General features: G+C 32.1%; 1 protein-coding gene across 2 annotated transcripts in view; it reads left to right on the top strand.

The window, feature by feature from the left end:
- Nucleotides 1-27,364, top strand: part of LOC142327298 (death-associated inhibitor of apoptosis 1-like) — a 127,484-nt gene that overhangs the window by 9,738 nt on the left and 90,382 nt on the right. Inside the window, exon 1 of one of the 2 annotated variants that reach the window (XM_075370209.1) lies at nt 24,016-24,066. The exons of the other annotated variant lie outside the window; for it this stretch is intronic. Within the exon in view, the coding sequence (XP_075226324.1) occupies nt 24,031-24,066 (36 nt within the window). The 5' untranslated portion in view covers nt 24,016-24,030. Of the gene's footprint in view, nt 1-24,015; nt 24,067-27,364 lie in introns of those variants that run through there. 2 annotated transcript variants of the gene reach the window in all.

Raw genomic sequence — 27,364 nt, 5'->3', positions numbered from 1 at the left:
CTTCGAGGGACATCTAGTATATATATATATATATATATATATATATATATATATATATATATATACTTAAATATAATTTATTTAAGTTTATTTTCCTCTTGATTGACAGAATTAAATATAATAAAAAGACGTTTTTTACTTAAAAATATTACCTTTATTAATTTCTTGGGTTAACCGATCAACTACACAAACTTATAAATTAAATACACAACGTTTCACTTAGAATTCTCTAAGCTTCCTCAGTTGTCCCACCGGGTTAGTCTAGTGGTGAACGCGTCTTCGCAAATCAGTTGATTTTGAAGTCGAGAGTTCCAATGTTCAAATCCTACTAAAGGCTACTACGTCTATACGAATTTGATTAATAGATCGTGGATACCGGTGTTCTTTGATGGTTGGGTTTCAATTAAGCACACATCTCAGAAATGGTCGACATGAAACTGTACAAGATTACACTTCACTTACACTCATACATATCATCCCCATTCATCCTCTGATGGTGATTGCGGGATCCTAAACAGAAAAAAAAATCTTCCTCAGGTACACTCATACAAAATTCTCTTACATATTAAGACATTAACTGGTCTAGATATATAAAGAGACAATTATCTAAAGATAAGATGAGTCAGATATGAGTAGGAGGATCTATTACAACAAAGATGGGTATAAAATATTGTTATCTAGGATGGTAAGAGTTAATTAATTTAGTATAATTTTGAATAAAAAACGTTAAAGAGATAATTTTTTAGTATGTAAGAGAATTTTGTATGACGTGTGTACGAATGTGTATAATCACCTGAGGAAGCTTGGAGAATTCTAAGTGAAACTTTAGCCGGCCTCCGTGGCGCGAGTGGTGGCGTCTCCGCCTTTCATCCGGAGGAATCCTGCTCAAGCATGGCATTTTCACACGCTACAAAACTGTCATTCATCACATCCTCTGAAGCAGTACCTAACGGTGGTTCCCGGAGGTTAATTTATAAGTTTGTGTAGTTGATTGGTTAATCAAAGAAATTAATAAAGGTAATATTTTAAAGTAAAATATGTGTTTATATATATTACAAAGACAGAATGTTAACAAAATCCCGGGTTCACAATGGAATCCCCCGGTCAGGCATGTCAATTTTCATACGCTAAAAAACTTTCATTTCATATTCCCATGCACAAGCTTCCAACCTCTATGGTGAATTAATCATAAAAAAAAGTATGCCATCACAATTCATTTTTCACCCGTTAAACATATAAAAAATGAAATTTATCAAATCCTCCTATTCCGAAACCATCTAATTTTGGATTTAAGAATGAAACTCAAAGAGAATGAAACTATTTTAAAATTTATTGAAAAACAAAAATATTATTATTAAATAACTGTTAAAAGTAGTATCAATTATCCAGAATTAAAAAAAAATTCTTAACTAATGAAAATAAAAGCTCTGGTACAGCTTATTACTAAAATTTAGGTAATATCCTTAAAAATAGGCTATATACCATACCAAAATCACGTCAACACTGTGTGCGTTTGTTTACTGTCGGTCTCCAATTTCAATGAACTGAGTAATTTAGTGATGCGTTTTAAAAGATAATAGTTAAAAAATTAATAAAAATAGAAATTAAAAAATTGATTTTCTGTATACTATGAATATCATGTCTGAAATACTGGCTAGATCTAGTGACAATAACGATGTGTGGAATTGTCACGATATCACGTATTGTATCATATTCTACATGTAATTATTACCGTACATTGCATAGATAAGGTTTGCTTTTATTTTTTTTATAATTTTTTTTTTTTAGCCTTCAGAATGAAACATGGGTCTATGTAATAGAGAAGGCGTGTTGCGTTTACTGTTTTATCTAGTATGGTCCAGTTATCAGTCCTTGAGTTTATTGTAATTGATATTGTGGTATACCGCCCCCTGTTTCCATTTCGATTTTCTTTATTTATTTCAATATTTTATTCACATTGAGCGAATTAAAAAAAGAACTCTAAAAGATAATGACGTACGATAATTCTAACAAATTGAAAAGCGCATCAAAATAACCGATCTAATGGAATAGTTAAACAATATACATAAGTTGTCACGTTTGTATTACTGATTGGTAATAAATAATACTTATCTCCTATGTTGTGGTTAATTAAATATAAATTGTAATATATCAAACAAAATTGTGTGCTCTGTAGACTTATCTAATTTCTTTTCTTTTTTTTGACAGCAGGCTGAACCTAAATGATGAGATGATCAAACTTCCTGAAATGCGTTTAATTGTGCATTATGTAAATTAATTTTTCATATTAATGGGTTATTTACACACTGTACTTCCTTATTTTACGCGATATAGAATAGTTTAAATCATAAATGAAAGACGTTCCGTTATATCGGTTTTGAGTGAATAAAGTGCGTTCCCTCTAAAAACGTTTCCGTTACATTTTCCTGTAAATAAAGGATGTTATTTCATATCCTTTAAAAAAATAAATGTAAAATAATGGAAATGCATATTTAAACTGTTATGTAAATAATTAGCTGAATTTATGTAATATGTTAATTTATACATCTACAAATAAATCATGGTATAGTGATTCAGGTGAGACGGGCTGAACGTTCCTGTTTCAAAAGGCAGCAGACTTATAGTGCATGTAGAGGAGAAATGGGTTTTGTATCGAACTCTTTACTAAATTGGCCAGTAAGTTTAAAAAGAGGCGAGAGAAGTTCAAATGAAAGCGAAAAATTACGTAAATTGGGCAGAAGAAATGTTAATTCCAAACTTTTCCGATAATTTTGTGGTATTTTCTGACAACGCACCCTGTCAAAATGAGGTTTTAGAAAAATCATCGGTTTCCAGTTTAGAAGATATTATAAAGATAAAGAAGCTTTCTGTTCCTCATTCTTCCTCGATCCCACAGTTGTACGAGTTGGTAATCACAAACAGTGAAAAGTTTACTATCAATATGTTTGACGAACTTTTTCAAAAAAAGGGCATGACATGTTCTCCGATTACCTCAATACCACCCGGATTTAAATCCTGTCGAGACGATTTTGTCAGAAGATAAAGATTGCGAAGATGTTCAAAAGCTATGTGAAAATAAAGTGGCCGACATGAATGAAAAAAGCTGAAAACAGAGTTTAGGAACCCTGCAACTGTGATTTGTTTCTAATGCACGGCTTACACACTTATACATACAGCTTAATTTAAAATATTTATTATTCTTTTTAAATATAATTTTCGTTTATTTAATTCAATGATTCTAACTAAAGCATACCGTGTTTAATTCGCGCAGGTGTGGCAGTACTAACGACGTCAGTCGACACTAACTAAACAAATGTAGTTTTACAACTTACATAGAACAAATTTCCCTTTTACAGTCGGCAGACTGGTGTAGCCGCGAGGATTAACAACCAGACCGAATTACTTTTTTACAATTTAAATATTATTTATTTATTTAATTTTACCGCTCACCTGTGACGTCATAACATAGCAGAAGACTACAACAGCATTTTTTGGGGTGGGGGTGATGTTTTGCAAAAACATTTTTTTTGCAAATATTGTTATTTTTTAGGTCAAAAATATGACCTTAATTAGGCGAAATCTCGAGATACTGAGGGTGACCTTACTCTACAGCCTCACCTCCCTTAATCTTTAAAGTTGAAAATTTAATGGCATCAATGCCCCATATATAGAAGTAATCTGACAAAATTTGGTTAAAATCGGCCCAGTAGTTCTGGAGATATAAGATGATTTAGAGGCCAACACCGAACACAAACGTACATACGAACATTAACATCCGGAAAATTTTCATCCGGTTTTTTATTTTATTTTTGGGTTCCTTAGGTGTCAAAACGTTAAGATCCGGTGAAAACTGCATATAACGAAATTGAACCGATTACAATGTTTTCTTTTCTAGAGCTGTAGCGCTGCTATAGCGCTATCTAGACGGAAAGTAAAAATTGGGAGGTATATTGTGACAAAGCTGAATATTTTCGACAAGTAATTTTTTTTTTTCAAGTATAAATTTGTAAATTAAAAGATATGAACACTTCTAAATATGATGTAAAACAGCCATAAGGTCTGTTATTATAAAAGTACGTACCTTTACAGAACCATGTGTTATATACAAAAAATATAATCGAACGTTGCAGATGGAACAGGATATCATCGTGACTAGTTAGATTTTATACGACTGTACCTTTCTATGTGTTTGGAATTGCCGTCGGTGTCAAAAATTCATGACATGTTATCGTTAACGGGCATGAAAGAATAAAGATGTTATTATATAAAAAGTAACGGTGATTCTTAAATTACAAACCTAGAGTTTATAGCTTAATATTTAGAACGGACGTAAAAGTTTAAAACAAGATTTATAGCGATTCGTGTTCTATATTTTGTGGTTTGATGAAGCTGTATATATTTACTCCTTCTGCTATAATATTACAGATTAGTTAATAACTAGTTGACGTACATGAAAAATAATAATTAAATGAATAAAATAATTAAACAATGTCTTTTATTGTTTTATTTATTTTTAGTAAAAAAAAAATGAAATAGGTTGTATCGTTGGAACGAATGCAAGAATTCGATTGAATACATTTTATATGACCGCTGCATTGGTTTAAATAAGTTTTCGTAAAATTGCATCGTTTCAAGTCATCATCCAATTCAATAACAGCAACAAAAAAAATCGAAGACAAATATTTTTATTAACAATTATTACAGCTGAATTTTAGTTTGATTTCGTTCAATTTCTGCATTTTCATCGTTTATTCTGTTATTCGGGGCTTATCAAAAAAATCTATGAATTTATTTAGTTCCGATTTTAACGTGTAGAGACGATGCTGATTTAAATGTTGGTATTCTATTTTAATTTCTGTATATATACGATGCATTAGAACCATAACTGCAATTTAAAATCCATCACCCTCGTTTATAATGTAAAAAATCCCTTTCGGCACGCCGGAAGGCGGAGGTAGATTTCATCAATGCTAAATAGGGGATAAAAAAGATTTCCACTAAAGTTAAGAAAAACTTCAAATTTACTCAATACGACAACGGTTGCACGTGTAAAAAGGTTTCACATGCTTAGCATACGTCAAGCTCCATCTTCTTACAATTCCAGCAATATTTTGGTCATCCCTTGCCATAAGGGTTGGTCATATCAAAACCTTTTAGGTAATGTTTAGAGGACTAATCCACCTTTTTAAAGCGATTCGATACTGTTCACGACCGGTGTTCTTTGGTGTTGGGTTTCAATTAACCACACACCTCAGAAATGGTCGACCTGAGACTGTACAAGACTACACTTCATTCACATTTATACATATCCTCCTCTACAGTAATACCTTACGGTGGTTCCGGAGGCTAAACAGAAAAGAAAGACCGTATGTTAGTCTAACAGAACCAGCGTTCTCCGTATGGTAACCGAAGTCCAGTTGTTCTCAGAGCAGAAACATGATAAGTATTGGATAACATTAAGCACTCTTTAAACATAAAAAACAAGCTAAGCTTTTTTTACTATGAAAAGAGTAGGCATCAACAGCTATGGTCATTAACCCGGTGGAAATCGGTAGCATATGAAAAGATGTCATGCCTGATCGGAATTCGAACCAGGGACCTCTGCAAGAAATGTCGAGGTGCTACCTACTCAGCCACGGAGGTCGGCATTAAGATTTAGTTTTTGTTGCGATTATGCGTAATATTTTTTCTCAATTTTAATAAAACTGTTTTTTTCGATCAGTTGTTTTTATCATTTTATTGACGTTTGCTTTGCAAGAGCGCTTAAAAATTCCTATTATTTCTTTATTAATTTCTGTTATTTCAGTATCTTATTTTTCAATGAACAAGTAAATATGTATTTAATAAAATCAGTGAGTATAAAGTAATATAAAGAAAACTTTTTTGAGCTTTTTACTGAAAACTAGGTAAAATAAAATGATACCTCTTGGTGTGGTATCTTTAAATTAATAAACAGTATCCTCCTCAAACTATAACAGGAAAAACTCTCATTAAATTTCACATTTCTATTTATTATTATTTTTCTTATTTAATTATTTAATTTTCTAACAAATTTGTATGATATTAATGTTGAATAAAAATTGAGATAATTTTTAAGTGGAAAAATAAGCGCGCACGTACACACACACACACACATCAATTACGCAATTGAAAAACATTCTAGGAAATGTTATTAGGTCATATTTATTTATGTGTCATACTATCACGGTTTGTTTACTATTTTGTTTGTTTACTTTTGCAATATGGGGTAGGAGTGCCAAGGTTGTAACGGATAAGTGTAGGAGTGCCTGTAAATTAGTTTCTAAATTAAATACCTTACTTTTTTCGGGAACTGTTTTTCATTAGTTCTTTATAAACTGAGTAATTACTCCCAGTTTTATTTTATTTATTATTTTTTCTTAATAGTATATTATAAAAAAATCTAATATTGTTTAACATCAATCTTCTATTGCTTTGGTCGTGATAAATTTATAAAGATCCAGTTATACAACTATCGGGTAGATTCTGTTTTGTCAAACTGCATTTTGTGGGCGCAATTTTTGCCTGCCACATCAGGAGGAAAGCGTGTGGCCTCCTGGAGAAATATTTTCAGTATGGATTTTTTGTCATTATATTTACGATGAATTTCTTTATAGAACATTTAACTTTAATTATATTTGCTTTGGATGAAACCAAAGAAAATCAAAGGCAAAACAGAAGATACATCCTGCATTAAAATAAAAAAACAACACAAAATTGAGTGAAGGAGAATATTTTATGTTTAAAGATTTGATCGCCATTGAAAGCAAACTCTACGAATAATTTCGTGTATCGCAGTATTCGTTCAATTTATTGTCGTCGGGAGTATATATTATTACCTTATTATCTCTATTCATTTTTCTTCATTATTTTGCCTTTAGAGGCAAAATAGCTTTGTTTAATTTACAAGCACAAGTTTAAATTAATTAACGAATTATTATGTTACGAACAAAGCTATGACTTTATAATATTATAAACTTATAAAACTTACACGTATCAACTCACCCAACTAACCGCAACTTAAAAAGATGTACAACAACCGCAACTTATGACGACCGTGATTCGTATTTATACACTCAAGGGCCGGTTTTATTAAATATAAGTTAGAAAAATATCGGAGTAGCCATACATTACCGGTTATTTACCTAATCCTGACGTCACACGGTGATAATAACACGATCTTATATAAAAATACGCTTGTATTATTGGTTCCGGTACTGTCCACAGACAGAACTGGAAGTGACCGGTGCATGTATAAATCTAATCTTACTGTTGAGGATAAGTAGACGTTTGTAATTCATATGAGGAGTTAAAAAAAAGTTTTAGTTTTATTAGGTTTTTAGTTTGCATTGAAATTTTCAGTGTAAGTTTTTTGTAGAAAGAAAAAAAAACGGGGGGCAGGCTTCAAAAAATTCTGGAAGCCTGGGGGGTGAATCGTGGACCGTATAGGGCCAGGGAGGCAGCCTTTTTACTGTGGGCGCGCTAGTTGGGAGAGGTATGCGTGGGGTGCATACCCTGACCCAAGTAGGAATCGGGATAGCATCTCAGCCATCCAGAAGTAGGGGTCGGGGTGGTTCAGAAGGGACCCCAATAGGGGATTCGATTGCGGATCCAAGACAGGTTGGCTGTTAGTCTACGCCATGTCACTCAGGGTCAACCGAGGCAACGCCTACTAGGCGATTACCGGCTGCCCCTGCAGTGATTAAAAAAAGGATTAAAAAAAAATATTTTTAGTTTATCTGGTAACCAAATTCATAATATACCTAGAATTGATCAACTACACGACCTTTTCTAACAGTTTTTGGACGAGTAATTTATTCAGTGCTTAATCATCTATACGCAATCAGAAATGTGGAGATTAGTTATTAACAATGTCGTAGTTTCTTTCAAATCACCATTCCGAAAATTCACTTTAATATTCTTACATTAAACTTAGTACCAGTTTTACACCCTCCTTACACCCGTTTTACACCCAGTACTTAGTACTGAGTACTTAGTACTCTTTCTTTCGTAAAAATTTAATTTGGGTAACATCTTGATTGTTAGAAAATTTTCGGAATTGTATAAAAATAAATTTTATACTTGGTTATGATTCCAAATTTAATTTAGTGTTTTATTTTTTCCTTCAAAAACTTCCTATTAGACATTTTAAGGCATATCGTAAAACCTTCTATTTACAGGCTTCAAGTTCAATTTTGTTTCGGAAATTGGAAATCGAGCTCATTGTTTGGAAGTTTGACTCAACAATCACTCAAGATTGTATTAGATTGTCCAAAAATAAAGCCCAAGCAAAGTTTTTATTGAATAATTATAGAATGCGTATGAATGTGTAAATAAAACTAGTGCACTAGTTTTACCTCATATTTTAAGTAGTAAAAAACCTTTTTTATTATAAAAAATATTTACTGGAAAATTCGAGGATTATTGTACAATTTAGAACAATTTGACTGGTTGTCAGGGTTCTTTAAAAAGTTAAAAACAAATACAGTGCGTTTCTAAGGAAGTATATGAACGATGCAGAACCTTTCCTTAATTAAAATTCTACAGGTTTCTCATTGAAGAACCTAGTAAAGTATCTTAGAAAAGTCCATAGGCATAACCTTAAAGAGTTTATTAGTTTGCTATCTGGACATGGTTTTTACAAGAATTACTTAAAAACTATAGGATTTTTTTATTTTTTTAATCTAATAAATAGAATATTCCAATCCAATAAGAATTGTAGGTATTTACTCTTGAACAGTGTTGCACCCAAAAAAAGGAAATAATTCTTTCGCAATTCTGCGAAAGAAGTTTTAATATTTTTTTTTACTTCCTTGTACGAAGTAAAGGAATATTGTGATCGCGAAAAATGTTGGTTTTCAGATTTCAACGGAAATATCCATTTTGATCAGTTTCGGCGTAACGACTGTACGTACGTATGTACCTCGCATAACTCGAAAACGATTAGCCGTAGGATGTTGAAATTTTGCATTTAGAACTGTTGTAACATCTAGTTGTGTACCACCCATTTTGATTGTAATAGACTAAAACAGAAGTGTCCAAAAAAGCCCAAAATACAAAAAACTTCGAATTTTGGATTTTTTCTTAACTGCAGTAATAAGCCCTCATTGAGAGATTTACAACGATATATCATAAGTGGTACTTATTTTCATTGGTCCCAGAGTTATTGCCAAATAAAATTTTAATTAATAATGAATAAGTAATAATTAATTAATAAGTAAGTAAATTAATAATTAATCTAATACAGATCTTATAAGGGGAAGGCATCACGATTCGAATCTGACTTCATTTCCTTTTTTATTTGACTTTTATTATAATATATTGATTTATTAATAATTATTAACCTCTGATTATAAAATAATTTTTACGATAAATAATAAATCAATAATAAAGATATAAAATAAAATAAAAAATATGAAAAAATATCAGAAGTTATTAATGAAATAAAATTTTATGTACTTTTAAAAATGTGTATATGTAATTTAATAGCCGTACAAGGAAGTCATGTGGTGTCCACATCAGATTTTTTTATTTGGTTTAATATTGCTAACAACAAATACCGCAGATAGAGAAATAACAATGTTCCATCATGCAGCATCATAACGAACCACGTATCTAAATTACCCCGCTCAAATTTTTTTACCTTAAATTGAGCGTAATTGAAGAACGACTCAAACAATCTTCATAAAATTTTCACATACATTACTTCAGATAACTACTACAGCGTATTTAAATTTCAATAAAATTCATCAAATAAGTTTGGAGATTTTCGAGCCGCAAAACTTTATTTACAGGCCTATAAATTTATAAAGAAATCCCAATTTAAGTGAAAAATATTTTCGTACTTCTCACACCTCAAAACGTAAAGAAAGTTTATTTTCAACCCCCCATTCACATCATAATACCGAAGAAAGTAATAAGTATTTTCTTTGAAAATTTGTAAAAAATATCTTCTATTCTTGGCATAGAATCTGATTTTATCAATTTTTAACTTTTACTAATGAATACAGAACTGCGAATGAAGAATCAAAAGATAATAGTATACCAAAAGCCATTAGGCCAGATTCTCGTAGGGGAGATTGCGGTATCCGATTGTGTGAGCGGGCGTACCCCCTTCCTGAAGTAATGCTGCATAAGCGGTTTCCAGAAGGGGTGTCTAGCCATGGGTGGAGGTTTGGTCGGTGGTGCGCAGGAACACATACGCATCTAATAATATCTTGCAGAACCTGTTAGCGAGCCCGACACTGCGTAGGCGCCCGTAAATGGCGTTTCTCCACCTCTATAAAAGAAAGATCTTTCTTTTATAGAGGTGGTGGTTGGGTTTTTTATTTTTCTAAAAAATGTTATCCTATGTTAACAGTTATGCTATGTTAGTTAGGTGTATAATATTAGCTGTGAGTTAAACAGTATGAAGAAGTTCTAAGAAAGTAATAAATTTCTGATATAAAACGGATTTTCTGTTACTCAAGATTTACCATTTCTTAGTCACTGACCGAACTAAGGAAGCTTATTAATCCGACCTTTGGCTTTTTCGGTTTTTTTTTGTGTATTTACGACAGGACGAAATGAGATTTTAGATTTTTTATGAAACTTTGTATTAAGGCTCCGTAATATTACAAGGATAGAATATTACAAGTTATAACGATTTTTCATAATAAAACTTATTTTGAAAGAGGTAGTGCTATCTTTCTTAAACAAGGCAAAGAAAGATATAATGTAGTTTCCGTCGACAAACCAGTGCTGCAGAAAGCCTTCGAGAGTTACCGTAACGGAGTTTACAGTTGCAACATACTTTGTTGAGAATATTTCTTGCATTTCAGTAGCAAGAATAAACAGTTCAATGATACTGTAGTGGTGATGCCATTTAAATAGTCCTTCTATTCAACTCGGACATTTGTTTATTTCTCTTTACTAGTAACATCCTCCTACTAATGAATAAATGATAGGAGTTATTAGCACGTTCTTTACTAGCACAATATCTGAACGCAGTGCAACTGTATTCAAATTCCTATTACTTGTTCGTCTTCACCCTGTTGTTGGTTGTATTCAGTTGTTTAAAACGATTGAAAATGTATATGAATATGACTTAGGAATTAGTTAAGATGTTTATTAAAAAATAATATTTATGGAATATTAAATGCACGAATTACATGAATAAGCATGTCTGAAAAAATACTTATAAAAATTAGCAGATTTTCTTTGTCAGACTTCAAAGGATTTTTGACTTGGGAACACTATATAAAAATTTTATTAAACTAAATTTATAACCACTTGTCCCATAGCAAATTTTATTTTAGCAGATATTGCATGCCGCATTTGCCCTGCATTTCGTTGAATTTTGTCACTTATTTTAAAAATTAGTTTCTAAAATTGCACTTTTTCAGTGAACTGATTTAGGCAGCTGTAAATGTCTTCTAATTTCAATTCTTTTCTTAAATTTTACGATGCTACAACTTGTTTCCTCATTTCAATTCAATCCCTTACCAATTTTTACACTTATTATTTTTTTTTTTTACTTCATTTTACGAATAAAGGACGGACGTATTGAGATCGCGAAAAATTTCGGTTTTCAGATTTCAACGGAAATATCCATTTTGATCATCTCTGAATCCATTTTGACTAATTTCGATTTGAAGTCTGTACGTACGTATGTATCTGGCGTAACTAAAAAACGATTAGCTGTAGGATGTTGAAATTTTAGATTTAGAACTGTTGTAACATCTAGTTGCCAACCTCTCCTTTTGATTGCAATCGACTGAACCAAAAGTGTTCAAAAAAGCCCAAAATAAAAAAAAAACTTTGGATTTTGGACTTTTTCTTAATTGCAGTAAGTCCTCATTGAGAGATTTTCAACGACACCGGCGGTACTTATTTTCATTGTTTCCAGAGTTTAGCTAAATAAAATTTTAATTAATGAAATAGATGGATCTTACAAGGGGAAGGCACAACGGTTTGAGTCTCTTTTTTTTAACTTTTTTTTAATTTAATTTAAATTTATTGATTTTTTAATAATTATTAACCTCTGATTTTAAAAATAAGTTTTATAATAAATAATAATTATTCCATAATAACTATAGGAAAAAGATATGAAAAATATCAGAAGTTATTAATGAAATAAAATTTTACGTATTTTTAAATATGTGTATATGTAAGTAGTACAAGGAAGTCATGTCGTGTCCACACATCAGATTTTTCTTATTTCTTACTAATTCACCTTATAGTACATCGCGCACAGTATTCAGACAATTATCTATTTTTGATATTCTATTGTACATACTTTAACGGTATGAAGCAGAAATACAGAGAATAAGTTTGCTTTTTTTGATTAAACGAAACATGCTAGAGGTTTGGCATTGATATGCTAGTACTTAGCAAAGTGTACTTAATAAAGTGTGATGTAGCGACTGTATTGTTTTAGTAGAGCCTATTCACTAATTTTTAGGCTAATTTTCTTAAGAATTGATTTTATTGTAGTAAAGTTTTATTTTATTATTAATACGTGAAACAAAAATTGTGTAAAATATCTTTTTGAATTTTATATGTTACATTTTTGTAATCTTATTACGTTGTTGTATGACATTACTAGATAATCCGAAATTCATTCATTTGGACCACCGGATGAATGAGATTATAATGTAACTATTATTATGACGATAAAAAAAAAAAACAATAAAAGCACCATGATGGTTGTAAAATTGCGGTTCTACACTACAAAATATTTGAAGTTGATTAAAATTAAGGATTAATCAGTATTGCGAACTCGGCAATACTTCCGCTTGTTGCTAAATTTGAGTGTATGAATTTAATAAATTTTGTATTATATTTGACAAATTATATTACGAAAATAGTAAAATGTACAATATTAGTTGTATTTCAATAAAATAAATCAAAATCGTTGCAATGCTCTGGGATATACGATGTTTTTGGTAATTCCATTTGGCGCATATATAAATAATCGCTAGGTTTTCCTACACGGGGGCATGCAACATATAACTGATTATTACTAAACATTGATTTACATAATTCAATGTAACGAATAATACTTGTAACGATTGACGATTATGAAAACGATAGCAATGATTTCACGATTAAAACATTTTGAAATTTTCAACGAAATCGGTTAAGTAGTTCTCGAGTTATTAGGGCACACACTAAACGAAGACGGTCTTTTATTTATACGTTCTTGTGATGATGATCCTGTATCCTCTAACTGTGACATGTAATCTACTTCGTTGAGCGTTTCATCCTCTCTTTCATTTCTTCTGTATTCTCTCATTCTATTGGCTCGAATTGTGTGTCGACCAATATTTAGTGGTTTTGGACACATTATTATTTTTAAATTATAAAACTTCTATATAAATATTAATATTATTATTTACGTTTTTTTTTTTTTTTTTACATATGAAAAGAATAAAACGCGGGTGATATTAGGAAAACAATAAATTGTACAATATTAATTCACTATTAATTTTCTTTCTTTTTTCTTATAATCCCCGGCATGTTTATCACAGTTTAAACTACACCAATTTCACTAAATAAATAATCTAAAACTTCTTTAACTAAATATATCGTGCATATATCGAGAGATATAGTCTATATCGATCGTCATCTATGTCTGTATCGACTTTCCCAGACAATGTGATTTTGTGTCTGTGTTTTTTAATTTTCAATTTATCTCTTTTAATGAAATTAATAACATGATAACACTCCCGGGACAAATATTAATAAACTGTGAAATTTTCAGCGAAATCGGTTAAGTAATTTTTGAGTTATTAGGGTACACAAAACGAAGATTGTCTTTTATTTATGTAGATTTTGTAGATCGACTTCAAAAAAAAAAACTCGAATAGTATTATTATTTTATTTATTTATTTTTTTTTTACTTTTTAACACGTTTTTTTTGAAGGCGATTATTATTATTATTGTTACTTTAAAGTTGATTTTATTAAGGCAAATTTATAATGATGACCTAATTTCATGAATAATTAGTTCATGGCAATTAGCATTGTTCAATGTTTCGAGTGAGAACCTGAGGCCATATCGGCTTCACAATAGATGCTTATGTAAAAAAAAAAAAAAAATAAATAAAGAAATAAAAATTGGAAATTAAAAAGAAAATCCAATTGATTAGCTTATCTAAAAAAACCCGTTAGAATGGACAGCGTTTCATTGTATGCGCACGTGCGTGAGTTACAGGTGGTGTGTGTGTGTGTGTGTGTGTGTGTGTGTGTGTGTGTGTGTGTGTGTGTGTGTGTGTGTGTGTATGTGTTAGGGTGGACGCTAATGTGTGTGTAAAGGTGAATGATCAAAATATAAAAATCGTTTAAAGAGCCAAAGAAAAGTAAATAATTATTATAATGTTAAAAAAGAAATAGTTGTGATTTATTACATATTTAAATGTCCTTTAATGGAATGTTTTAATTAAACTGAACGACCTTCATCACTAAATGGTGACTACTAGTGATGAATAAATGTTACCTTTTAAAGGTCATATATATTATATACTTGGAAATGTATTTTTATGTTTTACCATTAGATTATTATTACTATCATTATTTCTGATTTCAGGAATTTGTTTATTAACTTTAACAAATATACGAATGCAAGAAATTATTTTTATCCTAGATCTGTTTAAACTTCTGTCGACCAATTCAAAATATTCACATTTTATAACAACGAATATGTGTTTTTCATATACTTGTTTTATAATGTAGTAACGTTACGATTATATGTAATAACAATTTTTTTGTTTATTTATTCATTTTTTTTTTTTTTGGTTTTTATTTTTTTTTTAAATTCATTAAACAACGTATAACTGAATCAATAGAGATTTTACCCTTGAAAAAATTTACTCAGAAAATAAATTGCTGGAATGGGTTCGGAAAAATATGTAGAATATAAGCGTGCCCTAGCGAACATGAGCGATTAACTATTTAATTTGTTAATTAACAAATTAAGGAAAAACTTTTAGTTTTTCACCATTGGCAGCTTTATTTTTAATGGAATGTAAAAATAAAAAATACCAATAGATAGCTGAGGAAATTTCACAAAAAAAACATTGCAGATACCTTTTTCTACGAATAAAACTAAGGGCGCTAGCGAATTTTACAAGGAGCACCAAATTTGCGCTATAGCTATCAGACATAGGTTACGTAACTAGAGGGCACGCAGTAAGACTTTCTGAGTCTCTGTTGACTCGACTAGTAAGCAAAATGAGTCTATTTAAAAAAAAAAAAAACAAGACAGTTTAATAAAATAGTTTAGTACTTAATAGAAAAACACATATGTAATCGTAATATATAAATCTAAACATATAGGCTAAATCTAGATAAATCTCTATTCATGAAAGAAAATTAAAGATAGATTAAGGAATTTTCAAAAGGAAATTAAAAAAAATCTAAAGTTGATGGATATTTCGATTATTAACCAATTATCGTCAATGGATAACAGGGGAATTTAGGTATAAAAAAAAACCGTTAAAGAGTTGGTAAAGAGCAAAAGAGCCAACTTTGAAACAAATATGCCTTCACTCTGCCTATTGAGGACTTCGCCCCTCGGCAGACTGCTACTTAGGAGGAAAATTATTAATAAGCCCTTTAATAACTTTATGGATTTGTTTCGGCATAATTTCAGTTAATTTTATTAATTATTCTTGCTTATATAATCCTATCTCTCGCTGATTTTCTTACAAAGAATATCGATCGGTGTTGGTTGTTCCACATAAGCAGTAGCTTTTTTTTTTAAAGAAATCACGTATTTTCTATACGATTAAGATTCAGTTAATCTGCTATGAAGATATCAAGAAAAATAACGAAAAAGCAAAAAATGTTAAGGCTATTATTTCCCACTCATGAATTAAATTGCTCCAATATGTAACCAAAATGACATATTAATTTAATGGAATAAACTAATACAAGAATGTGACTTTTAAAATAAAAATTTATGTCCTATTTACAGAATTCATGCTGCCAAATTTCATCCAAACATATCCATCCAATCTGGGATATGAAGAAAAAACATGCTGACTTATTTCTTGTGCATTCCGAAATTTTTCAGTGTTGTCTCTAGGGATCTGCAAAAATTCAATGTAGAAAATTTGATTTGATTTCCGTTGTAATATACTCATGACAAGTATAACTAATTAACTATAGAAAGTAGAATCAAAATTTAAAATAAATAAAAAAGGAATAAATAATTGTAGCTGCCTTCATAAAAAATGGAAAGTAAGATTAGAAACAGTTCAATTGGAATTTATTTATTTTATTTTTTACGCATTTTTATTAATTCCCGTTATTTCTACTGATGATAATTGTTTAATAATCGAAATCTGCATCTAATATTCCCTTTTAAAAATTCTGAATATTCCCCTGCCTTACGTTAATTATTTCAGTGATTGTAATTATTTATTAATATTATATAAATTGAAATACGGATATAGGTATAAATTTACTTCAATAAGCCGTTAACATGGTTATTTTTTTTTTTATAAATGCATTTTTATTGATAAAAATTTAACTTTTTACTTATTATTTTAAAAACCAGACTTCAGTTTGAGTTGGATAAGAGTTACTACTCCCTATTATTTCTCAGAATAGGAAGCCTGAAATGTTATGATTCATATGTATAAATACTTTTTACGATTGATATTATATTTCATTTTTTCCACTCGTTCTGTCTAAAGTAACCACTAACTAAGCTATAAAAGGAGATGCAACATGCTCTATAGATTCATTTTATAGTTAACAGTAACAAGAAATAACCTCGTTGTTGTTCACGTGATAGTTGCGTGACAGATTGCCTAACTGACTGAAAGTTAAAACATACTCCTGTGCCTGGGATATTTGTTGTAAATTAGCATTTTAGCAATTTCTTTCACGTGATAGTTTATTTTCGTTTATTGTTAACTACTTTCCCTTGGTGAAAGTACGATGGCTACATGAGTTTACAGGTAACGTGATCGAAGCTTTTACGCTCATATGGTACCTACCAAAAGATTTAGGGTTCATTCTTTGTTCTATATAAATTCTTTTATATCATCAGATCTCACTATTATGCTGATCACAGTAGGCAAGCTCTACCACAGTTTCTTTTTATGCAACATTAATTACCATTTTGAATAATTTTATTACATTGGGCTTTATTTGTTGTAAACTAATGTTTTACCAATAAAATCAAAGGTACTTGTTTGTTATCACACCGCCACTTTTTTCACTTTTTTTTGATGAAACTTCTTTATATTTCATGAGAGAATGAAAAAATCGTTTATTTAAGTTGAAAAAGTACATTTTTTTAATGATAAATAAAAATGACAAAACACTTTACATTAAGTTGACTCCGTTTATGAGTATAGCAACATAACCTAACCAAACATAGCCTACACTCGCTAACCTCGTCTAATAAACATTAAGTAGCCTAATATATTCATATTTAACGTTAATTAGACGAGATTAGCGAGCGTAGGTTATGTTGATATAGCCTACGTCAGTACACCGAGTTGTTTTTTGATGAAGAAGTTGCATAAAAAAAGTGGCTGTTGGATAACAAACAAGTACAAAATAATTGGTTTTTTTGAACATTGAGTGCCACGACCCGAACTTAATCTCCAAAAAGGTACAATCGTAAAACAAAATCGATGTACCTGTTAGATAAAATCGTCAAACTCTATTTAAATCACTTATCTCTATATAACTGGATAGGGGATCCATGTATTGGAGTTGGTAAAATTTGAAGCATAAACTAGCGCCACTAAATGAGTGGTAGAACTAAATAAAATGAAACTGCGCATGCGCAGAGGAACGCATCGCCGAATGAAGCGTAAGAATAGGGATAAAACAACCTTTTAAACCGATGCAATAGAAGTGTTCTGTTTTTGTATTTTGAACACTGATCTCTATATAACTATATATCTGATCTTTAAATAAATTTTCTACAACTGTCCGTAAATTTCTGCTTGTGTAGCGAAATGACCGTTCTTTTGGTTATCTGACTTTTTTGGTCTATCTCTCGAGACCACCGTTAAGTATTGCTTCAGAGGATGAGATGAATGTTTTATAGTGTGTGAAAATACCATGACTGACCGGAATTCGAACCCGGGGGTTACCTGACTTGAGTAAAATAAACATCCCTATCATCACAATTATAGTCGCGCAAGCGTATAATGGTCTTATTTAGTTCCCAGCCGCTCATTCTGCGGCGCTGGAGTATGTTTCAATATTGAACACATAATTGTATTTTACGCCTTAAAGATCCAGTTATAAGAGAGATCAGTAATTTAAATGCAGAAGCTATCGAAAAAGTTAGGGGAGAAGGATGTGGTACAATAGTGTACTGATGTGCTTCATATTAGCATATGAATAACTTTGCAGCACCCGAAGAACATTTATCAACTAACTCTATAATCAAAAATTTTTAATCAATATTATCAGTATTGAAATTTATTAAGTTATTCAATCCAAACCCGTGACCGTCTGATAAATTTTGCATAGAATGAAATACTATGGTACTATTCTCCAGAAGCTGGATTTGCAAGATCTGAAACCATATTTAAAGAAAACATTTATACAACTGGATATAAATTTGAATACTAGTGATCGGCAAAAATCAGACATAGAAAATTTGATTCGTTTTCCCTTATATACTTCATAACTACACGTATAACTACTTAGGTGTAGAAAGTAGAATCAAAACTTAAAATACATAAAAAAGAATAATTCAAATTTAGCGGTTGTATGTCAAAAAGTAATCCGAGTAAATTTGCCATGGGACACAGGTTGATAGGCAGATGAGAAGTATTAACCCACCGGGCTGGTCTAGTGGTGAATGTGTCTTAATAAATCAGCTGATTTCGAAGACGGAAGTTCTAAGGTTCAAATCCTAGCAAAGGCAGTTACTTTTACACGGATTTGAATACTAGATCGTGGATACTGGTGTTCTTTGGTGGTTGGGTTTCAATTAACTACACATCTCAGGAATTGTCGAACTGAGACTTTACAAGACTACACTTCATTTACACTTTATATCCACATTCATCCTCTAAAGTAATCCTGAAGGGGGTTCCAAAGACTAAACAAAAGAGAAATAAAAAAGATGAGAAGTGCAGAGTAATGTTTATGAACATTGTGAAATGTATTTGCCCAATTTTTTCTTATTTACTTATTATTAACAGATGAATTAGAAAGTTAATACAATTTTATATTTACCCGTTTCACATCATTATCTGATATCCTAACTGGCAGCAGGTTCCTTGCACCATCTCTTTTTTCCATCCATTTTTGTCCCAAGCCTTCTCCTTCATTTCCTTTTAGTTTACCAGTTTTCACATCATCTATTAACTTCATCCTTCTTCTTCCTCGCTTCCTTTCTCCTTCTACTGACCCTTCCAATGCAGTTGTCAAGATTCCATTTCCTCTAATCACGTGTCATAACCAGTTTCTTTTTCTTTTGTGTACTTCTCGCTAAAGTACTCTCTCTTTTTTAATCATTTTCATTACTTCTTCCTCATTTCTTAATTTATCTTCCGCCTAACTTACTTTCCACATCTCAAAAACTTCAATTCAGTCTTTCTCCCTCTTTTTCATCATTCATGTTTCACTTCCATACAACAAGACACTCGATACACAGCATTTTTTTAGCTAATCTCTGTAATCAGCATTCATACTTAATCTCTTTCTTAACTCTAACTCAGACTTTTGCTACACATAATTTTCTTTTCTTATTGAAGTCTTCCTTTGCCATCACCATTCTTTCTTTAATTTCCATTCTGTTCTTCACAGAAACCTCTGTCATCATAGTCCCCAAATATCTGCAATATTTTACTTTTTCTACTCTTCCTTAGTTTGTCCTTAACACTTAATCCTTTTTGTTGTTTATTTTCATTCTATACTTTTTCATTTTTTTTCTAAAGGGCTGTTAACAATCTTTGAAGCGCGATAGTGCCATCAGCTAAAATTACCATATCATCAGCAAACCTTATCCATCTTATTTTTTTCCTCCTAGATCTCTTTCTTCTAATATATTCCTTATCATATCTTCAATATAAATCTTGAACAGTGTCGGTGAAAATCAGCAATCTTATTTAACACCTTGGCCTATACCCACCCAGTCAGTCATTTATTATTTCACACCAGCTTATTTCATTTCATTCATTTGTTCGTAATGTTCTGCCATTGAGGCAGGTCCTGTTACGGCTGCTGCTCTCCACCTTGTTCTATCTTTTGCTAACCTCTTTGTTTCCACAAATTTTTCCTTTTCCATAATCCCATCTATCATTTGAAATGTCTTCCTTCCTCTTCCTTTCTTTCCATTCACAAAGCCTTTATCACTAATAAATACCTTCTTCTCATACAATGTCCTTTAATTTCATTGCTGTTGTTTTAATTTACTTTCATTTAGCCATTTAGAACCGTTCAAAATTAGGTAGGTGGTGAAGTTGATATTAACATATACAATTAAAATTAAAGTTTCGAGTTTAAAATAATATGGCATTATTTATCAATTAAACTACAAATAAACTAATCCATTGGCAAAATATTTACTCTTCTTAAATGTTTTCAGTCATTATTTACTGTTTTTTCATAAAACATTTATGAAATTTACAAGCTCTTTCTATAAGAAATATTGAAAGAATGAAATGCTTAAAAAAATTTTTAAATTATCATGTACTTGTATTTTAATAGAAAAATCTCACTCATTGGTCGAATTTAGTGATTTCATATCAAATTACATACAAAAGAAAAACCATAAGTTTTCCATTCAACATATTGTAATAAGAATATAAAGGTTCTAGGAAACTTGTAGTTCAATTAATTACTTCATGTAAAATATTTACATACTTATGAAAACTAAATATGATTTGCTGTTTGGTTTAATGATTATGTTCTTTTTTTTTAACTTTGACTCTAGTCGAAAGTATTTTCGATATTACTTGTGTATTAGTTTTTCTTATATATTTCACTATATTACATTATCATTAATAATCAGTGGCGGCTGGCGTATAGGCACTGCGGAACTTTAGCACCCCTTATTTGCACTTGATATTAACGATAAAATTTAATGAGTCCTTTTTTCTTTAATTCTTTCTTTTTACTTGTACGATATATAACCCTTAAGCTTAATGTCAGTAGTCATCCCGCAGTTTACGAAAAAAATACAAAAATCTTTGTACCGAACTGTGCGCTTCATAGTTCCAGAGGCGTGGTGTTTGGCTGTTGTGCGCATGCGCACATAGGAAACTGCACGCGAGGCTGCGAGGGAGAAGAGCATTGTCGCTCCTACAATGCCGACCCTGACGTGCCGGTGGAAGGTAGTTTTTTTTTTACTCCGCGTGTGTACGGAACGTTCCTTGTTCGTTCCATTTTCTAGTTTAGTCGATGGAAGGAATATGAAAGCGATTTAGCGGTTTTTTCAGTAGCGATCAGAAGATAGCGAAAAGCAAGGGCTCTTTGCCAAATCTGCCCAAGAACGCGCTGGAAGTCCAAAAGAAAAGGTAATTAGTAAAAACTAAATATGTATTTGTTTCTGTGTGCGTAGAAATTTAAATTAACCACCACTGGACAATAGTGTTTTTAAGCGGACATTTTATTAAGTTTTATCTAATAATATTAAAAAAACATTATCTCTATTGATATTTTATTATTTATTCGGTTAAACCGAATACGGTTTCTAAGCACAATGTGCCTGAAAACCGTTTACCATTTTCTTGAATGTGATAAAGTGTAGAATTATATTATTATCCTGCTTCCAGCTATTCTATTTGATTTTTTTTCGGTTCTTTTAGTTTACAGTAAACTTTAACCGTGACCTTGAAAAGGCCCAGAAAAAATTTTCTGGAGCAGCATCCCCATATCCCCATTAACTTTAGCTTCGAGCCGCCTCTGTTAATAATACTTTTACTTTGTTGTTAATTTTAAAAGTGTGTTGTATTATTCTGTCAGACGCACGTATACACTTTCATGTGGATGTGTGTGTTTGCAAGCGCACAAAGTTGTGAAATAAAGACGGTACTACTTCAGTTAAAATTGAAACGAGAAGCCGGATGGGGTGTCTCCCATCCTTTGATTAACAACTTTTCTTCCCTTTAAAAGATCCCCTCAGTTCATCTAACATTTCAATACGTTTCGCAATGATTATTACCTTTGACCGGTAGTTATATTTTTATTTCTTGAATTCATTTCAGTTGATGTTGCAACTCACGTTAAGCGTTGAAGAATGTTATATACGTAGAATTATTAGGCCGTTAAGTATTTACATAATCTTTACGACTACGATATAAAACGTGATTTCCGGTATCGTAGACTACTGTGTATATAATTCTTATCAATTCATTATGTATTTATCAATAAAATATTTTATTTCTTTTTTTTATGTTACCCTTAGTAATATTTTTTTATAGTAATGCTATATCTTTGGTGAAAGACTTGAAGCTTAACTCAGTGATAATCATAATCAAGCCGAACGAGTCTTGCAGGTCCGTTTTGTAATTTTTTTTGTAGATTCTACGATATACACAAAATAGTGTAATCGATTGATATTAATTGATATCTCTGTAGCTTTTATGAATGGTCAGTATTTCGTCTTTTAACTTCCTTATACTCCTACATTTGTTTTGGTAGCTTACTGATAACAGTGAATAAATTCGTTTATTCCCGGAACTTTCAATTCTTTATAATTTACTTTTCCAGTAGTCAAATAAAGAATACCCAGAAACGATCCGTAAAAGTTTCGTTTCGTTTGTTTCTATACGTCGATGATTCGATGAATGTCCGAATTTCTAATCCATAAAACCGGAAATTTTTTATGGATTAGAAATTCGGACTCTCATATTATAAATTAAAGCCACCGTCTTATAACATTTTATTGTTCCTTTTTTGATTTATTTCTTCACATTTACTTATCGTATCGTTGAATCCGTGAAATTTTTACATTTTTTTTTTTTATCTACATCATTATTGTAGCAATATGACAGCAGGAATAATTGGGCTCTAACATTTTGCGAAGGAACACGTTTGCACTTCTTTTTCTCTGGAAACTTAGATTCTTTGATTAATTTTCTGAATTGGAATTTATTTAAAAAGGTTTCTTTGGAAATTTTTAAAATTTTAAGTTCGTTTTCTACTTCTTTAAACCAGCTAGTTCTAATAGTTTTCTGTTTTAAAATTTAAATATATATATTTATTAATCAGTTTTCGCTCATTCTGTGTAAATGCCCATGAAATTGTAATCATCTTCTCCGGATGGTATCTATTATTTTTTCTACATTTATATAAATTTGTGTTTCACTTTTAGTTTATAAATTCCATCCTGGTATTGAGTAACGGGCCCACATATGTTTCTTAAAATTCTTTTTTCTATTTTAAAAAGGTCTTTATCCGAAAAATTTTGCAAACACTCGCATAGCTAACCTTTTCAAACGGATCTCACGAAATTTTTTCAACCGATTGTTTTATATTGATTCAGTCAGGAATTCTTATTTTTAGAAATTAAACAAAAAACCTTGTTTGTTCGTTTTGATAATCTTTTTTTCCTGTTTAGCCTCCAGGAATGGTAATTCCTGGAGGCTAAACAGGTATTACTTCCGAGGATGAATATGTATGAGTGCAAATGAAATGTAGTCTTGTACAGTCTCAGTTTGACTATTCACGAGATGTGTGATTAATTGAAACCCAACCACCAAAGAACACCGGTATTCACGATCTAGTATTCAAATCCGTATAAAAGTAACTGCTTTTACTAGGAGTTGAACGCTGGAACTCTCGACTTCCAGATCGTTTTCATAATCTAAATAAGGAAATTTATTCGCTAATTAAAAATAACCATTACCACTTCAGATATAGCGGGCGGCGTATAGTTGTGCAATTGCGTGCGAGAGGTAGATTGATAGGACGGGTGGAACACTTAGATAATCATTTCTTTATAAAAACATCTCGTGTAGCTCCACACAGTATGCAGTACGTTGTCAGAGTTGTCAAGATATTTTCAGGATAGTTAATAGCGCGGTAAGCCAGCCGTCAGCCTATGTGCACAGCAACACGTCGCTCTCTATATAAAGAGGTATTTGCAAAACATAATCGACAGAAATGAATCAACACACTGCAGTCATATAAAACGATGACTTCATTATGACTGCGCCGTTCAGTTATTTATTTTCTTGTAATACTTATCACAAAATATTCCGTCATATTTTTATATTAATTAATTTAATACAATAGTTTATTATTTGCGCTTTTTTTTAATCGCTAAATAATTAACATTTTTATCTTTATTTTTAAATGATATCATTTCTACTTTTAAATGTACTACAGTTGAATAACCATTTTTTAAAAAAATAACGGTTTTGGGAAACCGTTTTTTTGGAAAACTGTTTTTTGATTATAGTACAGATATTTTTTTGTAGTTGTCAGATATTAGTTTCATTAACCGAGCAAAAATCTAATTCAAAATAGACTAGGAGCATTAGATTCAAAACATGAATATAGGGGAAAACTTTTCCTGTCCATCAGAACATGTGGAGAAGGTCCCCCTAAGCATGCCTCAATTAACGTCCTAAAAGTCGAGAGTTTCACTACCATTTGAAATTTTTTTATAAATAACATTTAGAGCCATTTTTCCTTTTACTATTTTAGCTGTAATTTGTTAAATATTGATTTTACAGAAGAAAAATCATTCTTATCAAAACTGTAGAGCGGAAAATTATACACAAAAATTTCTATGGACACAATCCGATCACATAAAAAATAAACGAGCTAGCGCAATAAACAGCAGCGCTCTATATACTGTCTGTGCGGAGTGGACCTTTTCTTTCTTTTTCCTTTTTAGCCTCCGGAAATTGCCGTTCAGATACTTACTTCAAGGATGAATGAGGATGATGTATATGAGTGTAAATGAAGTGTAGTCTTGTACAGTCTCAGTTAGATCATTCCTGAGATGTGTGGTTAATTGAAACCCAACCACCAAAGAAGTTGTTGAGTGTGGACACTCGGTCTGAGTAGACGTGCTTAACGAGCTCCGTGTTTACACAGTTTTTTGGTTGGTTTTTCGAGGTTTTTTAATCGAAAAAGTAGGACAACTTTTAGTCGGAAGGTTACTGGACAGGTCTGTAAAGTTTTAAGTCTTTTGGAAATCGGATTACAACTTTATTAAGTTTTTTATAATTCTAAGCCATTTTGGCTTGTTGAATTAATACTGTAGTATTCTTTAAGTGTGTATTTTTTGCTCGGTTTTGGTGTTTTTAACTTGGACGAGTATAAAATTTTTAAGTGTTAAGATTTGTGGACTGATGTGTTAAATTTTAAGAATTTTGGTTGCCGGACTAATTTTTTATAAAGGTTTTTTTGGTTAGTGTATTCTACTGATATACATACTATTGAAGAAAAATTTCCTATGTCTTTATGCAAGACAATGCAGGATGAACATTTTATGTAAACAACCACTTAGAATATTTTCGAAAAAAGTGAGTACACTAGTAAAATTTTCTAAGTCAATTAGCTAAGTTATTAGGGTAACTTTGGTTGCCAATATCTCACGATTGGTTTGAGACAGAGCAAAACCCTTTTGGTTCTACACGTTTCGGGCCATTCTCTATCGTTTGGCCCCCAACATTTTTTTACCCAAATTTTGGGGCATTTGGTCAATTTTTGATTGCTGTTAACTCACTTACGGTTGGAGTTAGACTCGAGATTTTTTTGGTTCTATACGTTTCAGACCTTTCTCTATCTATTGGCCCCCGAAAAGGTTTTTACCCAAATTTTGGGGCATAGGGTCATTTTGCCCCCCCCCCCCGCGAGTGGGGTGTCGTTAGACTCGGGATTGGGCGCTGAGTCCAATACAGCATCATGCGTCGATGGGGATCGCTTCCACAAGAGGACAGGCCATTGCAAACACCTACAACATCAAGAGGGACTAATGTAAAGAAAGAGACCACAACAGCAGAGTCAGCTCCCATGGAAACTGGTAATGTTGAACCTGGAAGTTCGCAAGACAAGAAAAATTGGAAGCAAGTTGAGGGGAGAGTGGCAAAACGGGCGAGGGCGGGCTCCTCGGAGGAAGAGGAAGAAGCCCCCCCAACACTCAAAGAAGTTTCAGACAAACTTGGACAGATAATATCACAACTTAGACAGAACTTAGGAAAGACAAGTGCAATTGTCATGAAGGCACATGAAAGGGACTTAACACAGATACACAAAGACCTACAGAGGATAAGTGATGAGACTATAGATACGAACGACATCGGAACTCAGACCGAAGGGCACTATCGAGATGAAATGACTAACATACTTGATCAAGATTTAACTGATGAGCAACTGTTAGACAGACTCCCTGCTAGATGGTCTAATTGGGTGATGAACCGACTCACCCAGGTCAGTACAGTGAAACCTGGAGGGGACAACTGTTATTTTGTGGACCTTGCAAATATAAAAGCAAACAGCCAAATTGCAGAGGCTAGTCCTGGAGCGATGGGAAACAACAATACTGGAGGATAAGAAGATTACAACTACGGAAACGAAATACACAGTGTTGTATGACTCCAGAAAAAGGAGATAGGGCCATAGCGACTCATATTTTAAGAGCTTTAAGGAGGGTTGTGGGGAAATCGGAGTCATTGGTCTTCGTTGTCCCCACGGGCTCGGCTAGCATAATAATCAGGAAGATCATTATGTATACAATGAGGAAGGGGAAGACCTTGCCTAGGGTGTTTCTGCCCAATCCGGCGGAGCAGGCAAGGCGAGGTCTAGATCGACCTCGACAAGAAGAGGGACTCCACCTGTTATAGATAGCAAGACTGTTGTGGTTAAAGCACAAGGCAAAACGTATGCGGATCTGGTGAGGACTTTGAAGGAAAAAGTCAGTATGGAAGAGGTAGATGAGGTCCTTTCCATAAGGAAGGGTAGAAATCAGGAGATGGAGTTACGAATCAAGGGATCACAAAAAGCGGGTGAGTTCACCTCACTGCTTAAAAACAGAGCCGATGATCTGCAGGTAGATGTGCGTACTAGAGGCGACCGCAGAACTGTAGTACATTTCAAAGACATGGAATATGATACTACTGAGCAAGACCTAAAAGCAGCACTTGAGAAAGTACTAGGACGAGACGAGAGCTATCAAATTACATCGATTAGTGACGCATCAGGCGACACTAAAAATGTTACTGTTATAACCACCCACAGGGGGGCAATCAAACTAGTGTCCTCGCGGCTTAAAGTGGGTTGGGTTAACTGTAGAACGTACATTCGTACGGAAAACGAGAAGTGTTTCAGATGCTGGAGGACTGGACATGGCAGACGGGAATGCACGGGACCAGATAGATCCTATCTGTGCTTTAACTGCGGGGAACAAGGCCACACTATAAAAG

The sequence above is a fragment of the Lycorma delicatula genome, chromosome 7 (genome assembly GCF_047948215.1).
Source record: "Lycorma delicatula isolate Av1 chromosome 7, ASM4794821v1, whole genome shotgun sequence".
Classification (NCBI taxonomy): domain Eukaryota; kingdom Metazoa; phylum Arthropoda; class Insecta; order Hemiptera; family Fulgoridae; genus Lycorma; species Lycorma delicatula.
The sequence above is the reverse complement of the archived record's forward strand: the minus strand, read 5'-3'. Positions and strand labels throughout refer to the sequence as shown.